This window comes from Amblyomma maculatum, chromosome 5, assembly GCF_055883805.1.
Source record: "Amblyomma maculatum isolate TAMU_Amacu chromosome 5, ASM5588380v1, whole genome shotgun sequence".
NCBI lineage: Eukaryota > Metazoa > Arthropoda > Arachnida > Ixodida > Ixodidae > Amblyomma > Amblyomma maculatum.
The window spans coordinates 86,282,055-86,300,958 of NC_139348.1; the positions used below are offsets into that span (position 1 = coordinate 86,282,055).

General features: G+C 46.5%; 1 protein-coding gene across 4 annotated transcripts in view; it reads left to right on the forward strand.

The window, feature by feature from the left end:
• LOC146188633 (uncharacterized) overlaps positions 1 to 18,904 on the forward strand; it is a 200,176-nt gene that overhangs the window by 6,180 nt on the left and 175,092 nt on the right. For 2 of the 4 annotated variants that reach the window (XM_084603865.1, XM_084603866.1), the window contains exons 3-4: positions 173 to 332; positions 3,527 to 3,661. In XM_084603865.1, the coding sequence (XP_084459991.1) occupies positions 173 to 332; positions 3,527 to 3,661 (295 nt within the window). The remainder of the gene's footprint in view (positions 1 to 172; positions 333 to 3,526; positions 3,662 to 18,904) is intronic. The other 2 variants (XM_084603867.1, XM_084603868.1) reach the window with 1 other exon arrangement.

An 18,904-nucleotide genomic window follows, 5' to 3' on the forward strand; every position in this document is an offset into this window, starting at 1 on the left:
TACGTGATGCATAAAAAAAATTAATGTAATTGGTGACATACTAGCAAGTATTCGAGCAGCATTTTCACAATAAGTCGCAGGAGTGTCGTCGCATTTTGGAAACGAAATAGTTATACCATATGAATGTTTGTGTCAGTAACTTTTGGGTAACTACGACTTTGTTTGATTTCAGCGGAAGCAGCTTGTACGCCTCGGGGGGAAAAGCCTCAAGGAGATCACGGCCAGCATTATGAGTGCTATAATGAGCGTGGAAGTACACAGGCTTTTCAGCCTACGTGGGAGGAAAGACAAGTGGCCGTTTCTCGGCCCAAAGCTGTGCAGAATTGCAATAGGTATATTTTATTTCAAATTACTGTAGCTATTATTATCAAAGTATTGTTGAAAGAGATCTAGCTTCTAAACACTCAGCAGGCTTTTCTACACTGTTTGCCTGCTCCATCCTACTACAATTTTTCATTCCAAAGTGATGAATTACACTTGCTCCAATATGCGATTATATGTTTACTTCTGTTTGGCAATTAGGACATAAAGATAACCAGCAACGAGCGAATGTCAGTGTCCTCAGTTATTTTATAGCAACTCATGCTGTCGTCAGCTAACAAAAGAATCCTAGAGTAGGCAGATCATTTATATCAGTTAGGAACAGGAAGGGTTTAAGGACAGGTCCTTGCTTTCCCACTGGTGTGGTGAAAGAATGTCAGTTGTGTTGAAAACTGAAGATGACAAGAAAGAAACACGCAAATCCAGTCAAGAACTGCAGGGCCAGTTTTTAGAATACTTAGTTTATATAAAAGCAGTGAGTCGTTAACTTAATTGAACATTTTAGCAGAGTCGAGAAATATGCAATCTACTAAAAATGCAGAGTTCACGTTCATGTGTGAATAATTAGTAAAGTAATAGAGAACAGTCTTTTTGAGTTAGAGACAAGAAATTATATGAAGGAACTTAGCAAGATGAGTGAATTTTATACATGCCATTATTTTGCATGGTATTGATGTGAGAGAGATGGAACAGTAGATAGATTGGTGCACTTGGGTGATTACTGCATTTTTCTAGTCTTACGTAGTACGCCATAATGATATACTACTGTGAGAATATGCTTTCAAAGATAACAGAACTATATTCACATATATTTGCATGGAAAATTTCTATCAGTACCGTAGAGATTCTGCTAGAAGATGTTTATTTTAAATTACTGATGATTAGTGTAACGCCATGCATGTGGAAGACAATTCTATTGGTTATGTATGTAATGAGACTTTGTAGGGGCTGCTAAGTTTTATTACATCGCAAGAGTGTTTTGGATTGTTCAAGATATGCTGGAGGGTTAAGTTGAAGAAAATTTATTAAGCCTTTATTGCATGGGAATATGCGAAGGATGCCTATGTGTGTGCATTTCAGTACCGGTACGTTCGTGACAGCGAAAGGGTTAAGAAACGAGGAACACTCCTCTACTAAAGGGGTTTTCCTGGTCAGCAAACAGGCCGCACTCTTTCACTACAACGTTGCATTCATTCTTGATTTGCTTGAGTGCTAAGCACTTGTGGTCCTTCCCGTACCTAATGGCTTCAGAAGTGATTTCTTTGTACATGTCGCCAACTGTCCGCGCACATCCCGTCGTTCGTTTTATTTTATACACAGCCTCCCTCGCTGCAGGTCTTCAATGATGGCTGCTGAGAGTGAAAGCGATTTCAGGATGTTGCCGGAAGCAGTTGCGAAAGCATTGGGTTTCACATCTGGTAGGCCGTAGTCAGCACCGGTATATGTCGCTTTTTATCTCTGCGCTGGCAGCGTGGCGCGTTTGACTGCTTTTTTTTTCAATAGCTTTCGCTTTGGATTCCTCTCAGGAAGTGATGCCTTCACAAATGATGCTGTGCATCTTCCAAGCTATTCTCCGTAAATCCTGCGCGCAATTTTTTTATGGTATGTTTCTCGATAGTTCAGCGATAGTCAGCAAGATACCTTATCTTGTATGATCCTTTCATCAGCTTTCCGTCTGCAGATTTTGCCACAACGGAGTAGTAATGATCGGCAGCATTGTTTTCGACGTCCGTTATGAAGCTCGTGGCATTTGCAACCACTCTGCTCATGGCAACACAAATATATGTTTTCTTCTCCCGCCTTGCCTCTGGAACAGAGTAACTAGCGCAGTTGGCATGTCTCCAGACACGATTTGGACCATTCTTTATATCCTTAACACGCTCTACTTGTTCAGGAAACGATGCATCTTCAGAGCCTCTACGTTTATTGCTGTATCAGACTACACTGTTTTGTAGAGCAGACGATGCTTCCCGATGTCCAGTCGGATTTGACCCACGTGGTGCGAAAGCACCAATGGCGTGTGAGATTTTAGTACTTTTTTTGCAATGGTTTAGCTCCACTGTGGCCTGACTGAGAACCATTTCCTGCCGGAGATGGAAAGTACAAGAGTGCAGCTTTCGAATGATACCAAAATGGCTGCTCTCTGCTGTGCCGCTACCGCGGAGTGCTTGGTTGAATTCGATCAATGTTAAGGTTTTTTATGAGCGAAAATTGAAGCGTTACTATCTTAAAAATTTAGTAACACAATAAATACAATTCAGAGGACCATAATATTTCAGAAATTGGTTCTTCAGAACCTCTAGATTAAAAAAAATAATAATAAAATTAGATATTTCAGAAAAGCAATTTTTTGGCGATTTTGTGCAGTTAAAGACCCGAGTCTCCCCTTAAGGGGATCCTTCAGTCAGCAACAAAGGAAGCTAGGAACAAGTGATTCCCTTTGCAGACACTCATCTGAGACATAGTGGCCTGCCGTCACTTTTGATAAGTCTCGAAAGCCTACATATTGTACATATTGTAAATGTTAAAAAGAAGTTCCTGTTGACTGCTACGCAAACTTATAAGGAATGGGTGGCCACCAAGATATTTATCTAAGGACTACGCAAGATAGTCCACCAGTTGTGAGCGCATGACCAGGAGGGACCAATGCATGTCGACAATGGTGACTCGCACTGTAACGGGTCTGGGCTGGAGGTCATCAAGTTAGCTTTCTTTCCATCAAGCAGTGTTGTCGCATTGCAGCTGATGGACCCAGGGATTGTTCATTTCATAAAAGCTAAGTACCGGAAGCACCCTAGGAAAGGATGCTGCTATCAAATGGAGTCTGGTAAAACGTACAAAGTGTCACCTCTTTGCACCATGCATATTTTGGCTTATAATTAGGATGATACGCTAACGCAGATGATCGCCCACTGTGTTCCTCTCTGGGACTTTACTCACTCCGGTGCATTCGAGGCATTGTGTGCTGGGGACGAATGCACTGATGTCACCTGTCATGCAGGCTCGCTTCGAGAAAGTGCACACCTGCATGACTGCATCAGTACATACTTGAAAGTTCCTTTGCGTATGGCTTTGTGAGGTAGTGCTTTTAGAGAAAAGGCTTCATCTGCAATCGAAAAGTATAGGATGTTTTATTTGTCTGCGTTAGGACAGTCTTCAACAACTCCTTTCTGGCCTTGATCACAGCTGCTCGAATCTCCCGCAGGAACAGCCTGCCGAACTGCGTAGTGGACATCAGGGAACGTGTCGTGCCACAGTTCACGGTAGTGGCCGCGAGGGGCACCAAGCATGGCCGAAGCTCCTGGGGGGAGGTGCATCGCCAGCAGTGGAAACTTGGGTGGTGAGTCTAGTTCTTTCTTTTGTTTAATGTTTTTGACCAGATTTCGCCGAGCATAGTGACACCTGTCGAAGCTAGTAGGCTTGGAAGGTCGTCACATGAAAATATTGCAGACGACTTGCTTTGTGCACGCGTTGAATGTCTCTAAGCAAGCGTGGCAGTCTGCAAGCTTCTTAGCATAGCCAGCCTGCATGTGGTTCATTTGTTACTTGAAACACATTGGGGTTAGTACTTTGTGTAATTTTCGCTCCCTGCTAGGCGTTGCCCGTCAAGCCCGATGAGGCTTCGATAGGCCCAAGTGTTGTACAGTTCTTTTATTGGTTGGAATAAAGTTCTTATTAAAGTGGGAGCCTTCAGTGTCAATGTTGGTTTGCCCTTGAGCAGCTTGAAGGTCAAGCCGTAGAACGAGTCACGTAGGTCATGGATGCAACTATGGTTGACCATGTGGTAGTTCAAAGGTCATCTGAAAGGTTAAAGGTCACCTACTCGGTTCGTGCCGTTGGGAATAGAACAAGGTTGGAACAATGGGCGGGGCTACGTAACCAAGTTGACGGATCGTGCCCTGACGTCACGATCGACGTCAGGAGCAGTACAGTAAAACCCCATTAATTCGGATTTCGTGGGACCAGAGAAAATGTCCGAATTAACTGCATGTCGAATTATCGAGAGGGGAAAAAAATAACACACAAAGTGTCCCACATCAACATACCCTTATTTCTTGAAAAAATCGGTGATTGTTGACTGCTTTGTGCAGGTAACTTGCATCGCAACTACTACCTTGCGCACTTCTGCCAAATGATGCAGTGCGCGCACACTGTCCGCAGAACTTGCACATATTTCAAGAACACTCAGGGCCTCAACAGCCTCCTTCACACTATGACGCGGCAGTTCATCACAAGCATTGTCGTCATCTTCGGAACTTGGCTGTTCACTCCCTAGAGCTTCCTGAACGATTTCACTGTCGGTGAGATGGCCGGCATTGGCTTCGTTACTGTCGATTGAGACATAATCGCAAAGCTGAACATTCGATGGCAGAACGGTTGTACAGTCTCTCTCTTCCTCCGAGTTGGAATCCACGTCATCCGCATCAGCTGTGTCGATGCTTTAAGTGAAACCACAGTGCTTGAAGCAGTTTGCAGTAGCTGCAGGCGATGTGTTGTGCCACATGTTCACTAGAATGTGCATTGCACTAAGAAGAGTCATGTCGTACTTGCGTCCTACTTCTAAACATAACAGCATACGTTCGAGAACGTGCTTGCGGTACGGAGTTTTCAGGTTCTGTATTATTCCCTGATCCATGGGCTGGAGGGAGGCAGTGGTGTTAGGGGGCAAAAAAAAGCAGCTTGATGTTCTCCAGCCCTGACATGTGGTGCGCACTGCAATTGTCGAGGGCAAGTAGTATCTTGTGTTTTTTCGCTGAAAAGCTGCGGTTCCGTTGGCATAGCTAAGCTTGAAATCTCTCTGCCGTCATCCAAGCCTTTTTGTTGGCTCGGAAGTTTACCGGCAGCTGCTTGATATTCTTGAAACACCGTGGTTTTTGTGATTTTCCTATAACCAGCAGTGGCAGGCATTCCGTGCCAGTCATATTAGCAGCAACCAAAACCGTGACCCTCTCTTTACTTCGTTTGCTGCTGACGCAAGGGTCTCTTTTAAATGCGAGCGTCTTGTCTTTCAGGGCCTTGTAGAAAAGTGCCGTCTCATCTGCATTAAAAGGACACTAAAGAGAAAACTGAAGTGGACTTGCATCGATAGAATGCCAATTCCTGATTACAAAAAGTCCACTCTTACTGAAAACAGAGCTGTTATATGGTAGTAAAGAGGAAGAACAGAAATACAGGTATTGCCGCCACAGCCGAAACTCGCAACTACAAATCACGTGACGCGCTAGGGATCCCGGAGGCTGACAAATGCGAATTACGTTGCCCGTTTGAATGCGGTCGTAGGTTTTTTCTCGAATATAATAACACGCTTTTATCATACGTAAACGACGGCGAGAAGACAACGTAAACGTTGCAAGGCAAATACAAAAATATACTTGGAGGCGCCATAGGCACCCACTTCAGTTTTGGTAATGTTTCGGCTCAGGCATTTCGTGCGCACTTGGATAGTTTCAAGTTTTGACCTGCAGCGCCTGACTTACGAGCTTGGAGCAGCAGATGCGCTTGGCTCGTTCACATTTGACTATTCGGAGGCGCGAGCGAGCGAAATTTCGTTGCCGCCGACACGCTCCTTCGTTCGCACTTCTGCGCCAACGTATCGCCGCCGTCTCCGCTTCGACTGCAAGCTCCCGTTAACTCTTTCCCTACCATTGGGAAAATGGACGTTTTCTATAGGTTGCACTAGATATTTTTTTCTGTAGAAACTGTCTTGTGTAAAATTTTATGAAATACATGAAAAGAAAGCTAAATAGATTGGCTTTGTAGGCATACAACTTTGAAAATGAAATTATGTATTGTAACACAAAATTTTATTTTCTAAAAACACGGCTTTTCAAAAAAATTGAATAAAATTTGAATAAATGCACATGTACATGAAAGGAAAAAATATTTAAAAATTTTTCGAGATATACAAAATGCAGAGAAATGTATTGTTCACTTCCTGTGAAAAAATAAAACTCTAGTACCAAATAGTATTCTTGCTGCATAATAATAACTGGAAGCTTATAGTTTGGCACAAAATTCAATAGGTTTCAGTAGTTTTTTTTTTTTTTCTGGCAAAAATATCATCTCTGAAACCTGGTGTAATACACGAAAAAAAAGCTATATAAACGTGCTTTTTAGGTATTCAAGTTTGAACAACGAATTATACGCAGCAAGGTAAAATATATTTGGCCAAAAACAAAACTTTTGGCAAAAATGAACAAAAATGCGTAAAGATATGCTTTTATCTAAAAAATAAAAAGGCTAAATACTTTCTTGAATATGCAAAATGTTTGCCATGTCATTGGCCAGTGTCTCTGCAAAATTCAGGGTTATAGATTTAGTATCTTTCTTGCTAAGAACAATAACTAGGAACAGTAACTGTATGTCCTATAGCTGGGCATGCCAGGCGGCAAAGCAGTTCCTTGATGTGAAACAAAGAGGGACATTGCAGGTCTTGCAGTAGACTCTTGTTTTCTGCTGCGTTTTGGTCTCATTATAGCACTTCTTGCAATTTCGGTATGTGTCCATTTTTTCTGGTTGGTGCTGAATGCCTTGCGGCGGTGGAGGAGCCCGAACTACTAGTGCATCCTCAAGTTCAAGCAGCTGTCGCACTAATTCAAGCCTAAATGCCAGCTGGTCATAGCGGGTGACCCTTGCGAGCTCTGCAATTTCGGGATGCATCCTCCGATGCTCTTGGAATATCACAAAGCTGTTGACACAAGCAATGTCAATGCAATGAAAAAAGAGGGTTTTCCACCACCTGACGCACTTTTGCAGAACATTATAAGAGCCAATGAGTTGATCGGATTTGTCTACCCCAAGCATACCCATGTTGTACTCGTCGACAAGCTGTGGTTTTTTGACTGAAATTTGGTCCCATTTCCCATCTTGCTTTTGTCGTCGTTTCGCGGTCACATACTTGTTTGCGGTGTGGGCAGTGGTCATCATGTGGACAACGCGTCGATCCTTCCACTGAAGGTAAAGCACGCCACTGTCCCGGAGCCAGCGCACATCTCCTCGTTTGGCCTTCCTTTCCCATTTGGTATCTTTGAGCTCCCTAGGAAACCCACGCCGGTCCTTGCGCGTTGTGCCACAAGCCAGTGTTGAGCGTTCAAGCAAGCACCGAAAAAGGTTGGTAGATGTGTAAAAATTGTCCATATATATGCAATAGCCCTGGTCCAAGTAGTTGTCGCAGAGGCGGGTGACCACATCATAGGCTAAGCCATTCGCACTCGGCTTGTCACGTTTGCCAGCGTAAACAATGAACTGAATTGTGTAGCCAGATCGAGAGTCGGCGAGTACCCACAATTTGTAGCCCCATTTGGTTACTTTATCTCGAATGTATTGCCGGATTCCAGATCGCCCTTTTGATTTTACCATCCTTTCATCAACAGACAGTTCTTTGTGTGGCTGAAAAAAGTATGCCGATCGTTCATTGATGTGCGCTAGGAGCCATGAAACTTTGTCCAATTTTGATGTTCTTCCTTGGGTTTGCAAATCCGGTTCAGACACGTGGAGCATGCCAAGAAGAGCCCAGAATCGCTTTCCAGGCATTATCTTTGAGGGAATCAATCCACAAAGAAGACTAGATGTGCTCCAGTACAGGTGCAGCCGCGGTAGTTCTACTATCCCCATGTAGAGAAGCAGACCAATGAAAGTCATCATCTCTGTTGGCGTGACCTCTTTCCATGACCCGTCGGCTTCACTGTAGGTGGGTTTGTCCAAAATCTTCATCCAGGCATACTTGTTTGTGTTCTCACAAATTGTTCCAATAACGTCCGCCGTAAAAAACAGACGGAAAACGTCAATCTCGCGAAGCAATCGACGAGGGCCGCTGCGGAGCGCCATGCCAAAATGTATGCCCGGTTCCCTTCTTGGGCAGAACATCACACTCTGCTGCGCGGGAGGCAAGGTATCATGCCCAAATGATGTTGACACCTTGGAAAAGAGATAAATGATACCAATAGCAAAAACAAAACATACAGAGCGGTCTCAGACACATGCAATAAAGGCCAACAAAAAAAACGAAACTAACCGGACTGCGGCCGCCGATGTTCCGGGCTGGTTTCCATCGTCGTCGGTGTCAGAACTGAATTCTGATGATAATGTAGCATCTTCAGAGTTACTGCTGCTTGTATCGTCGATAAAATCCGTCGCAGTCAGCGCGGAGTCGTCAGATTTACGACGTTTCGAAGCGCGCGTCGTCGATGCCCGTGCTGCCATTCTCGCACGTGACTCCGACGCGGCCGCGTGTTCGGAGCGCGTTCAGAAATAGCCGCCTCGCGGTAAACAAACTAAACAACAACGAAACCGAAGCTTCATTTATCCGCCTACGAGCTAGATGGCGCATCGTGCCCGTGAGCGACGCGGAAAATTCAAAATTTGCGCGCGACGTCATCGTTAGTGCGGCCGCTGGGGTTCCGGGCCAATTTTCGTCGTCAACGTGGTTGTAACTGATATCTGATGCTAATTAGCAGCATCTTCAGAGTCACTACTACTTCGGAAATCAATAAAATTGATCGTAGACCGCACGGAGTCGTCAAATTTGCGATGTTTCGAAGCGCGCGTCGTCGGCGCGGGTGGCGCCGCTCTCGCGTGCGGGTGGCGCCTCTCTCGCGTGCGCCTCCGACGCCCGTTCGGAGCGCGTCCAAAAATAGCCGCCTCGCGTGAAAAATATAAACAGCATCGAAATTGAATCTTCAGTTATCCGACTACACGCTAGATAGCGCATCATGCCCGTGAGAGACGCAGAAAATTACAAAATTTGCGCGTGAAGTCATCGTTAGTGCTTCCGGAGTGCGGCCGCCGGTGTTCCGGGCCACTTTTCGTCGTCATCGGGGTCGGAACTGAAATCAGATGCTAACTGGCATCATCTTCAGAGTCACTACTACTTCGGTAATTGATAAAATCGATCGTAGACCGTGCGCAGTTGTCAAATTTGCGACTTTTCGAAGCGCGCGCCGTCGGCGCGGATGGCGCGATTCTCGCGTGCAAATCCGACGCTGCCGCATGTTTGGAGCATGTTCAAAAATAGCCGCCTCGCGTGAAAAATATAAACAGCATCGAAATCGAAACTTCAGTTATCCGACTATACTCTAGATGGCATAGCATGTCCATGAGCGGCGCGGAAAGGTTCAAAATTGGCTCGCGAATTCGTAGTTAGCGGGCTAACGATGCTCAATGGGCGCGGTAGGGAAAGAGTTAAACGAGTCTTAAAGCTAACGTTTTTAATTATGGGTAGAACCTTGTGAAACATTGCATACAGATGTGTTTTTATCTCCTGATTCCAAAAATCTAGTCATAATTGAGCTGGTAGTTTTAGATCAAAAGTTATTCTACAAAGTCTAGAGTGTAATTAGGTAATTTCTTACGCACCAATAATGAACTTTCTCATTCCATTTTGTTGCTTTTAATTACATGGATAGCCAGAGAGTTCCCATACCCGATGACATTCTTCGATTTTTTCTAAAGACATGTCATCCCGATATTGCTGTCGAGAGTAAAAGGTTGCAGTGTATGACTCTGAAATTCGTTAAGCTGATTGCAAATTGCTTTTTATGCTTGCACTAAACAAAAGAGTAAGAATGTCATCGGGTACCTCATACCTTTCCGAAGAAAATGGTGCGAATGTTATTTTTGTGAACCAAAAAGGAGTTATCAAAACACTGCGTAAGGCTGAGGAGACTGACCAAAAATATGAAACCGAGAAAACTGCATCTGATGTTTGACCATACGTTATAAGATGAACCACTGATACCTGAAATGTGATATTTCCCATCAAAAATCACATATTCTTCCCATTTCTGAAACTGTTTTCGGATTCTGGATATGTCAACTAAAAGTGAAGATATCGCGGACAATCCAAGGCCAAGATAGCATACGCCATTGGGAATTCGGCAAAATTTGCGGACCTTATGTGTAGACAAGACAGTAATATTTTAATAGCATATTGCTAATTATTGCACGAGGGCTGCAAAACCTCTATTAATAAACAGTTCTAGTAAATGCTGATGGTGATTTGCACCTCTCCAGGGCTGTCTGGTGTGGTTCGGGCTGACGGCAATTTACAATTGTCCGGGGCCGTAGTCAGGGCACCTGTCTCCCTTGTGCCTCTTAGAAAGACTTCTTTTTTTTTTTTTTCAGCGTTGTTGCTCAAGAAGGCTGCTGTAGATTTCTGCAGCCTCATCCTGTCCTTTTCGAGACTCCGACGAAGGAGGTTGCAGCCTGGAGTGTAGCCAAGGCCCAAAGCTACACTCTCATTAGTTTCTCTTCTGCCTTGGTTGAATACTGCAACAGCTTCAGCAACTGCTGTTGTTACACTGAGCAGTGATGCATGGCTGTTCTTGGACACTTGTGTCCAAATCACAGAGTGCAGGCACTCACTGGAATCTTGTCTTGCCATCGGCACACCTCTCCAGCAAGGCATCATCACTCAGTCGAGCAAACACTGGCTGGTGAACTGTCTTTGTGAGCAGGAGGCTCCTCGGCATTCGCGATAGCACGATTGTATTTACACCATGAGTTCACACCATCGGGGCACAAGCTGTGGTCGGGGGCACTGTCTGTCGAAGACATGTGTTGAAGCGTGGCTTGTACGGCCTTCTTCATTTCTGGCACGTCATGTTTGTGACTGTGGAGGGCGTACCCATAGTAGCTTCGTAGTGCAGTGCCCATGCGCTTGTGCACATGATTGAGGCAGTCCTTTTTTCCTATGGGGACAAACCCATAAACGTTTTCTGCCTGCAAAGCATGGAATGTGCGGCTGTCTCCATCACAAAGTATTGTAGTGTATCGGAGCTCATTTTTGAAGAGCGAATGCTTGAACACCAGGGCTGCCTCAACTTCCATTCCTCCGCCGGGGTGGCGCAGTGGTTACGGCGCTCGACTACTGTTCCCAAGGACGCGGGATCAAATCCCAGCCTCGGCGGCAGCTTTTCGATGTAGGCGAAAAGCAAGGCGCCCGTGTGGTGTGCGTTGTCAGTGTACGTTAAAGAACCCCAGGTGGTCGAAATTTCCGGAGTCCTCCACTACGGCGTCTCTCATAGCCTGAGTTGCCTTGGGACGTTAAACCCCATAAACCAAACCAAACCATCAACTTCCATTCGCGCTGAATTATTGCAGTCTGTGTTCTTCTGGCATTCGTGCTCTGCCAGCCAGTCTTCGTAACCTTCATCTGAAGGTTTAAGACCGATGGTGCATCCAAGGCAAAAGTTGAAACGGACAACATGATCAATTACTAGACCAGTGTACATTTCAATGATGCAGCCCACTCCAATATGCGATGACCGCCCTCTGGTCATCCAGGTGCCATCAAAAATAACATCAATGTTATTTGGAGGCTGATAAAGGTCTCTATAAACTCCCTTGACAACACTAACACTAGCAGCTTCAGAGGCTGCTGCAGTGCCCTCACAAACCTCGACCACTTTCCTTAGGTGGGCTTGAAACGTTTTGTGGTGGAGACCTCTGTGCGACAGGTTCATTTCGGCACAGAAATCAGAGATGGCCGTAACACCTTTTCCGATACTCTGTATACTTTTTGTGGCCCTTATGCTCACCTTAAAGGGTGTGATTTTGGCAGGTTCTTTAGCCCTCGGCGACTAAAAACGCGCCACACAATAGTCGCACGCTGGACACGTCACCTCCAGTTTCACTGCTAGGCCGTACTACTTGTCGGACTTGTTGAGATCGAGCGCAGACAGCCCGCACTTGCCACACTTCACTTGCGCAAAAAGCTCCTTCAGCACTGCTATGTCCACCACGACAAAGTTAGTGCCCGATTCTTTCTCCTCTGTGTGCGCCAGATCCACTTCAAGGAGATCGAATTTGCGCTGCGTTGCTGGCTTAGCATTCATGCCGCGCTTGACCATGTCTGCGTGTTTCGTACGCGTGGCGATCTCCTTTGCCATGTAAAACCCAGTTTCGAGTCGATGAGACGTGCTGGGACCGGGCCTCGATTTTGGAGCAAGTTCATCAGGTGATGCGGCAGGCGACGCTAGCTGCGGCTTCGAAATTTCTTCCTCCGACATGGTCGAACGTTGGGTAGGCAATGGAACAGACGACGATCGCTGTGGTTGGGAATCATCATCCGGCATGGTCGAACAGCGGGCAGGTGACAGGGCAGGCGATGCTTGTTGTAGCAGCGAGCCGTTTTCATTCGGTACGGTTGAACATACCGACGTCAAACCTCACTTCGCGTTGGGTGGCCAACGCTTCCTCCTCCCGAACGCATGTCGCGTCGTCGTCTTGAAACGCGCGTCTCCCGGCATCGCTACTTTGTGCCCAGAAAGTATGCGACGTAGGAAAGAGTAAACTAAAATGCTTTCGTGAAACCTCTCGAAGCGAGCGCTGCGCAAAAAGAGACGCGGTCAGGCGTGCGATGGGAGTATCACGATGGCAAGCGCAAAAAGAAAACAGAAAGAGAAAAAAATGGCACGCCGGATCGGGTCGGCCAATAGGAGGCCTGGAACGGAAGGCTCGCCTCGCACGCGGGAGCTCCGGCCAATCAGCGACGCAGGAAAGGCGTTCGGAAAACTGGCGAGGGCGGTCGCTGTCCTATGCTGAAGCCATTTTGACACTGTGCAAAATATGCACAAAGAAACAAGCTTCAAAACGAGCCCAAGATGACGGCGATCGGCCGGGTGCTTCGCCCGCGGCAAGCGCGGGAAGTTCGAACAAATTTCACATGTTTCGGGGCATTTCGGGGCTCTCGTGCTGTTTAGAAAGTCGATTTTACCGTATTTCCCGATTGAATTCAGCTTTAATATTTACAAGGCAGGTGTTCAATAGTACAAACATTTTGAAAATGAGGTTTTCCCAAAACTGACTTTTTGGCCATTTTTGGCCGTTCTAAGACCCACGTCCCCTCTTAACCCTGACCTGACTGCTCGACTGCAGCTACGTACACACGAAAAGCATACATGTGCTAAGTACCAAAGGAAAAACGCATTATCATTCAATTGTTTACTAAATCATGGCACATCTGACCAACATACTGCGGCAACAAGACCTTCAACGTGCTATTTGCAGACATCGTAAACACAAGGGGCATACTTGCCGCTCGTACCAAGGAGAGATTCCATATATTGCGCTGGTCGCCAGGCGAAAAAAGGGACCTCGGGTGAAAAGTAAAAACTAAAAATAACGAAGCATCACAAATGCATTACAGAAAGTAAAAAATATCGATTTGTAGAAAAAAACAAAAACGCCACTAGCAGTTGGATTCGAACTCGCCACTGCTTGCTCCATAACGTTCGGCGATAACCGCTCGGCTATGCCGCGCCCCAGGAACCCCGAAAATATTTCTGCACTTTGTCATGCAGGGGGGAGGGGGGGGGGCGCATTTCCAATAGAACATGTTTCTGCTGCCAGTTTAAATATTACAACTTCTTGACCATCGGAGCATGCTGCCTGCTCTCACGACTTGCAACTAATGTTCTGGATGCCTATGCGCACTATATTGTGCACTGGAACCATTTTAACATGTGGAATTTCACAGCGCTGGCAAATTTAGTGGCGCTGGCTCTTCGGTCATGCTCTGCTACCGCGGACGTAATTTTTGCTGAACACGGAGCTGTAGCACAAACCTTGAAGGAAAAAAGTGCGACGAAACTTCAAAACTGGCAAGAGCAGCAAGGACACTATTTTGCTGGTAACTAAATCTTATTTGCATGTAAACATTTCGGGAAGCGTTGCGATGACCGAGGGCTCGGTTTGTTTATACGCAGTGCAAGAAGGAGCGCAAAAGCTTGGGAAACATGTAAAGTATTGTGCATTACAAGCGCTCTGTTTTTTTTTTTTTTCTTCCTTTATGGGCCCATCGCTAGATAAGTTACTCTGTTCATCGTTTTATTTATTTCGGCTGTGGCCGTCATTGCGAGTACGCTGTTGCCATGTTGGCCCCTGAAAAATGCTAACCGGTCGACGCCGCGGACCGTGCCGGCTAGCTAGCAATCCTGGAGTCACTGCTTACGTCGGAGTGTGCGTCACTGTACTCCGACTACGTAGTCGGAGGGAACAGTTTGAATTCGATCGGCAAGAACAAGAAAAAATCTCAACTTATCGCAATATCTCAGCAATTCGATTTTTTGGTGCCGGATATGCGGCGAGAGTGTCATCAAATGTAGTTTATTAGATTTTCATAGCATCTTTGGGTGTCTTTAGTGTCCCTTTAAGTATAATGCAGCAAGGCGCCTCAGAAGCTCAGTCCTCCAACTGTTTTCGACGCTTCCATCCACAGCCCCTTTTTCGTCGCAGACGCTGTGAAAAACCAAACCTTGCCTCTTCTTAAAGCGGTCGAACCACCCTTCTGATGCACTGAAGCCATCAATGCACATTATTAGGGCGTATTTTATGCTTGTGTACAGATGAGGGGTCCGCTCAAGGGGAGTTGCGAATTTCGCGTGTTCGCAATTCATTGGAGCAGTGCTTCCTCTAGCTTCGGGAACGCTGCGGTTCGCAGTCTCTTCAGCTTGTCTGAGAACTGTTCACCATGATATGCCTCCAAAATCTGAGCTTCATTTTTTTATGTATGAGCTCAGCGTGCTCCTTTTGACGTTGAACCTTGACATGATGGTCTGTCGAGGCATTCCTTCTTTCACTGCCGTCAGTATTTCAACTTTTTCGGCCAAGTCCTTTGCCACATACTTTGCGCGCTTCGCTAGTGCCACGGTACCCATCGTAGGAGCCGAAGAATGCAGCGCTGTTGGGATTGTTGAAGAGAATAACGCTGACCACTCTCCACGCCAAGCACGTGCACAACTCTCAAGAAAAGAATTACTAACGCACTTGACAACTCAACACTCCTTGACACATGCGCAAGCACAAAGAAAAAAGTGGCGAGGCGCAGCCGCACAACAAAGAACGGGGAAGCATCCCATCGCTCCTTCTTGGCTGATGTTGACAGCTATGAGTAGGGCACCTTTATGTTTCGGTTGAACACCAGCTCTGCTTCCGCTATCACCACCACCATCATCTTACCTTTGCTGCCCTCATGGCCGCTTTGCACAAATGTGAGCTCCGTCTCTTGTCCGAATTAACAGAAGGGTCGCCGCATTAACGAGAGTTTCACGCCATAGAATAGTATATGTGGTTGATGGGACCGGATGGGCTGTCCGAATTATCCGATTTTTCCAATTAACGAAGGTCAAATTAGCGAGGTTTTACTGTATATAGCGAGTAGGAGGGACGACCAGGGCAGAATCATGAGCATGGCGCTTGCAGGCAGTAGCTGGAAGCTGATGTGGCCGTGCACGAACTGGACGTCGGGGTGTCAGACATTATGTCTGGCAGGAGCTGCCAACTAGGGTCTATATCCTTTCACATGGAAGAGTGATATCAGAATTAGCCTGTCAGGATGCTTGCATTCACACTACCCTATACGCCGCTAAGGCACGTTCATACGGCTTGGTTAAAGCGGGGCTTTAATGTGGGCTGGTAGTCTACGCGATTGCATCATACCCTTAAAGGTGGAGCTCAAGTGTCCCTTTTAATTCTGAAGCGGAAGCTTTATGAAACCATAAATAAACTAATGCTTAATTGTGTATTTAATCACTAGTTCGGCCACAGGCGTAGCAGGCCAAAGAAGCTTCCACTTCCAGCCAGGTTTCATTAGAGTTAAACCGTAGCTAATTCTACAGTCAAATCCAGATATATCGAACTCGAAGGGGATCGCGAAACAGTTCGATATATCCACAATTCGATATACAGCAATTGCCTTGAGACGCCGCTTGCGATCGTGAAATATGATGCCATATTTGTCGTGCATTCAACCCACTCGCATAATGAACCCACACTCGACTTTTGCCGCCGAGGGTTTAAAAAAAAAAAAAGCACTAGTTGTTGGTGCATCCCTCGGTTTCTGCTGTCTCATTCGCAGCTCATCTATTGGCAGTGTGTTTATCTTTTGACTATACTTTTGATGTTAGCTCCTGTGGTGGCGGGGAGCGAACTTGGCAGAGGGCTGTGATGACTAGATAATAATTGATTTCCCAAGCCTGGTTCGATTTATCACTGCGCTTTGAGGGGGCGGAGTCCGCTGACACAAATTCATTGGAAAGCGTGATAGCTGCAAATGCCGTTTAAAGTGAACCATGCTAAAAGCCGGTTGCCATAATCGCTGCTGAGCGCGTGCTTTCATTGATTCACAGATACAATTATGGCCGACTTTCACAAAAATAAATGCTTTTTAACTGTATTGCTGCCGCGGAAAAATGGTATGTTTTGGGTGTATACAGTAAACCCTCGTTAACACGAAGTTGTAAAATCCGGGAAAAATTTCGAGGTAAGCGGAGTTTCGAGTTGGGAGAAATTCCGAAAATTTCTGGCGACAGTCCCTGGCGATTAGTCGCGCGATGCCGCCTCCAATGCCTGTCATTCTTCGCTCAAACCGGACTAGAAAAACAAACTTCGCTCGCAAAAAAAAAAAAAAGGAACAGAAATTGAGTAGCTATTTTCTAAAAACCCAGAACCATGCCCAGAACCTGAGCGCGACAGCGACGAGCGGAAATTCTTTGGTGGCCCTCAGCCCGTCACGCCCGTTGACACTCCACTGCACAAAGGGTGCTTTTATATAATAAACGCAGAATTCTCAGAAAAAAATTGAACTTTGTTATTTTGGCAGGAAAAACTGGGTAATGCTTGTCTGCTTCGCGTTGGCATTCGGCCCGACAAAAGCGTCTTTGAGCTGCTGAACGCATAGCATGAGCCGTTGGTCGCCGCCGCCGCTTTCAACTCTGTTGCGGAGCAAGCGTAGGAGGTTTCTTGTTGATGCAGTCGTGGGCGCTTCTCTAGGCTCTTCGTCATCAACTTGATCACCACCTTCGTTGCAACAATATTTGCGTCGGACAGATATTGTTCCTTGGTCCATCGGCTGGAGCACGGATGTCATATTCGCAGGCAGGAACTCCAGCGTAACTGCTTCCAAGTTGTCGATTTTTCCGTGGCCGGGGCCGTTGTCCACCACGAACAACACCGTGCTTCGCCATTTTGCGATCAAGAGCGCGTACGTACTGTTCAAAGAGTGTCGCAGTCATCCTGGCCGTTTTATTGGCGTGGTAGGTGACGTCTCTTGGGAGCCGTGCATTTCGGAAGCACCGTTTTGCGACTTGCCGATAATAAGCAGCGGCAGCTTTTCATCGCCAATGGAGTTGGCTCCGAAAAGTATTGTTACCCTGTCTTTGCGCTGCTTAGCGCCTGTGCATGCTTCTCCCTTCGGCGTGTATGTGCGGCTAGGCAGCATCTTATAAAAGAGTGCTGCTTCGTCGAGGTTGAAGGTATCCTTGTCCGCGTAAGCCTTTTGTAGCTCAGTGAGGCGGTGGTTCCGCCAGTTGTCAGCAGCCCCTTCATCAACGGTGCCGCTCTTGCCGTGGACTGTCTTCGAGGCAATGTTGTTTCTCTTATTAAACCGTTCAAACCAGCCATTGCTGCAATTGAAGTCCATGCGGCCCATCTGCAATGCCAGAGCGTCGGCCTTTTCCATCATCATTTGGGTGGTCACGGGAAGGTTGGCTGCCCTGGCATTCTGGAGCCACAACATCAGTGCTGCTTCTACCTCCGGGAATTTTGAGGCCCGAGTCCGCTTCCGCTTGATTGAGAAGGTTTGCGCGAAGTCGTCCAATACCTTCTGCCTGTTCTTTAATATTGTCGAGAGCGTCGACATTGGGATGTCAAATTCTTTGGCGATGCTTCTTTTTGACTTTCCTCCTTTGTCTACTTCCTTTATTAAGACGACTTTTCTCTCCAGCGTCAGCGATTTGCACTGCCTAGGGCAAGACATACCGTCCATTGCGGACACCACATGCACAGCAAAAATCAGCTTCGTGCACATAGCGCGATGAAACCACACAATCACTAACCAGTATGCATGTGCGAAGGACAGCTGACCGAACCACGCCGAACCGACTGCCCAATAAGATCCATCAGCCCCCGCGTGCGAGCGGCGCTCACATGACTGCTCCCAAGGAGAAAAACGGCTGCGTTCGCGCAAATTTTGTATTCGCTCTTCGAACGTGACCGCGTTCGGCACTTAGTATAGGAAGAAAGCGCTCGCTCGGAGCCCGTATCACATTTCGGTAATGACCTTTACCTTCGGTCCTTCGAGTAAAAATTTCGAGATATCCGCATTACACCCGAAAAATGGTTCGAGATAAACGAGAGCTAATACATAGCACCTATAGGAGATGAAGGCGCGGCGTGGAAATATTTCGACTTAACCGATTTTTCGAGATATGCGAGTTCGTGTTAACGAGGGTTTACTGTATAAAGCTGGAACCGCATGGAGAGTTTTTTGCGAGCGGAAAACGCGACGCGCGTCGAACGGCCACGTTGTCGCGCCATGTGGTTCCGGCTTTAGCCCTTTGAGGCGCCAGTTTTAATTACAGTTGAATCCCGCTATAACGAAATTCACGGTGCACGAAAAAAAATTCGTTCTCGCGGAACTTCGTTATCGGAAAAATTTGAAGTGAAACGCAGAAAGAATTGCCCAAGCAGCAGCAAAGGCGTTTAATGCCAAAAATCTGTAAGCTTGGTTTGCTTACGCTTCACGGCGAGCAACGCCGTCACGCGATTTTCGCACTCGGTCAGCAAACCCATTGCAACATCGTCG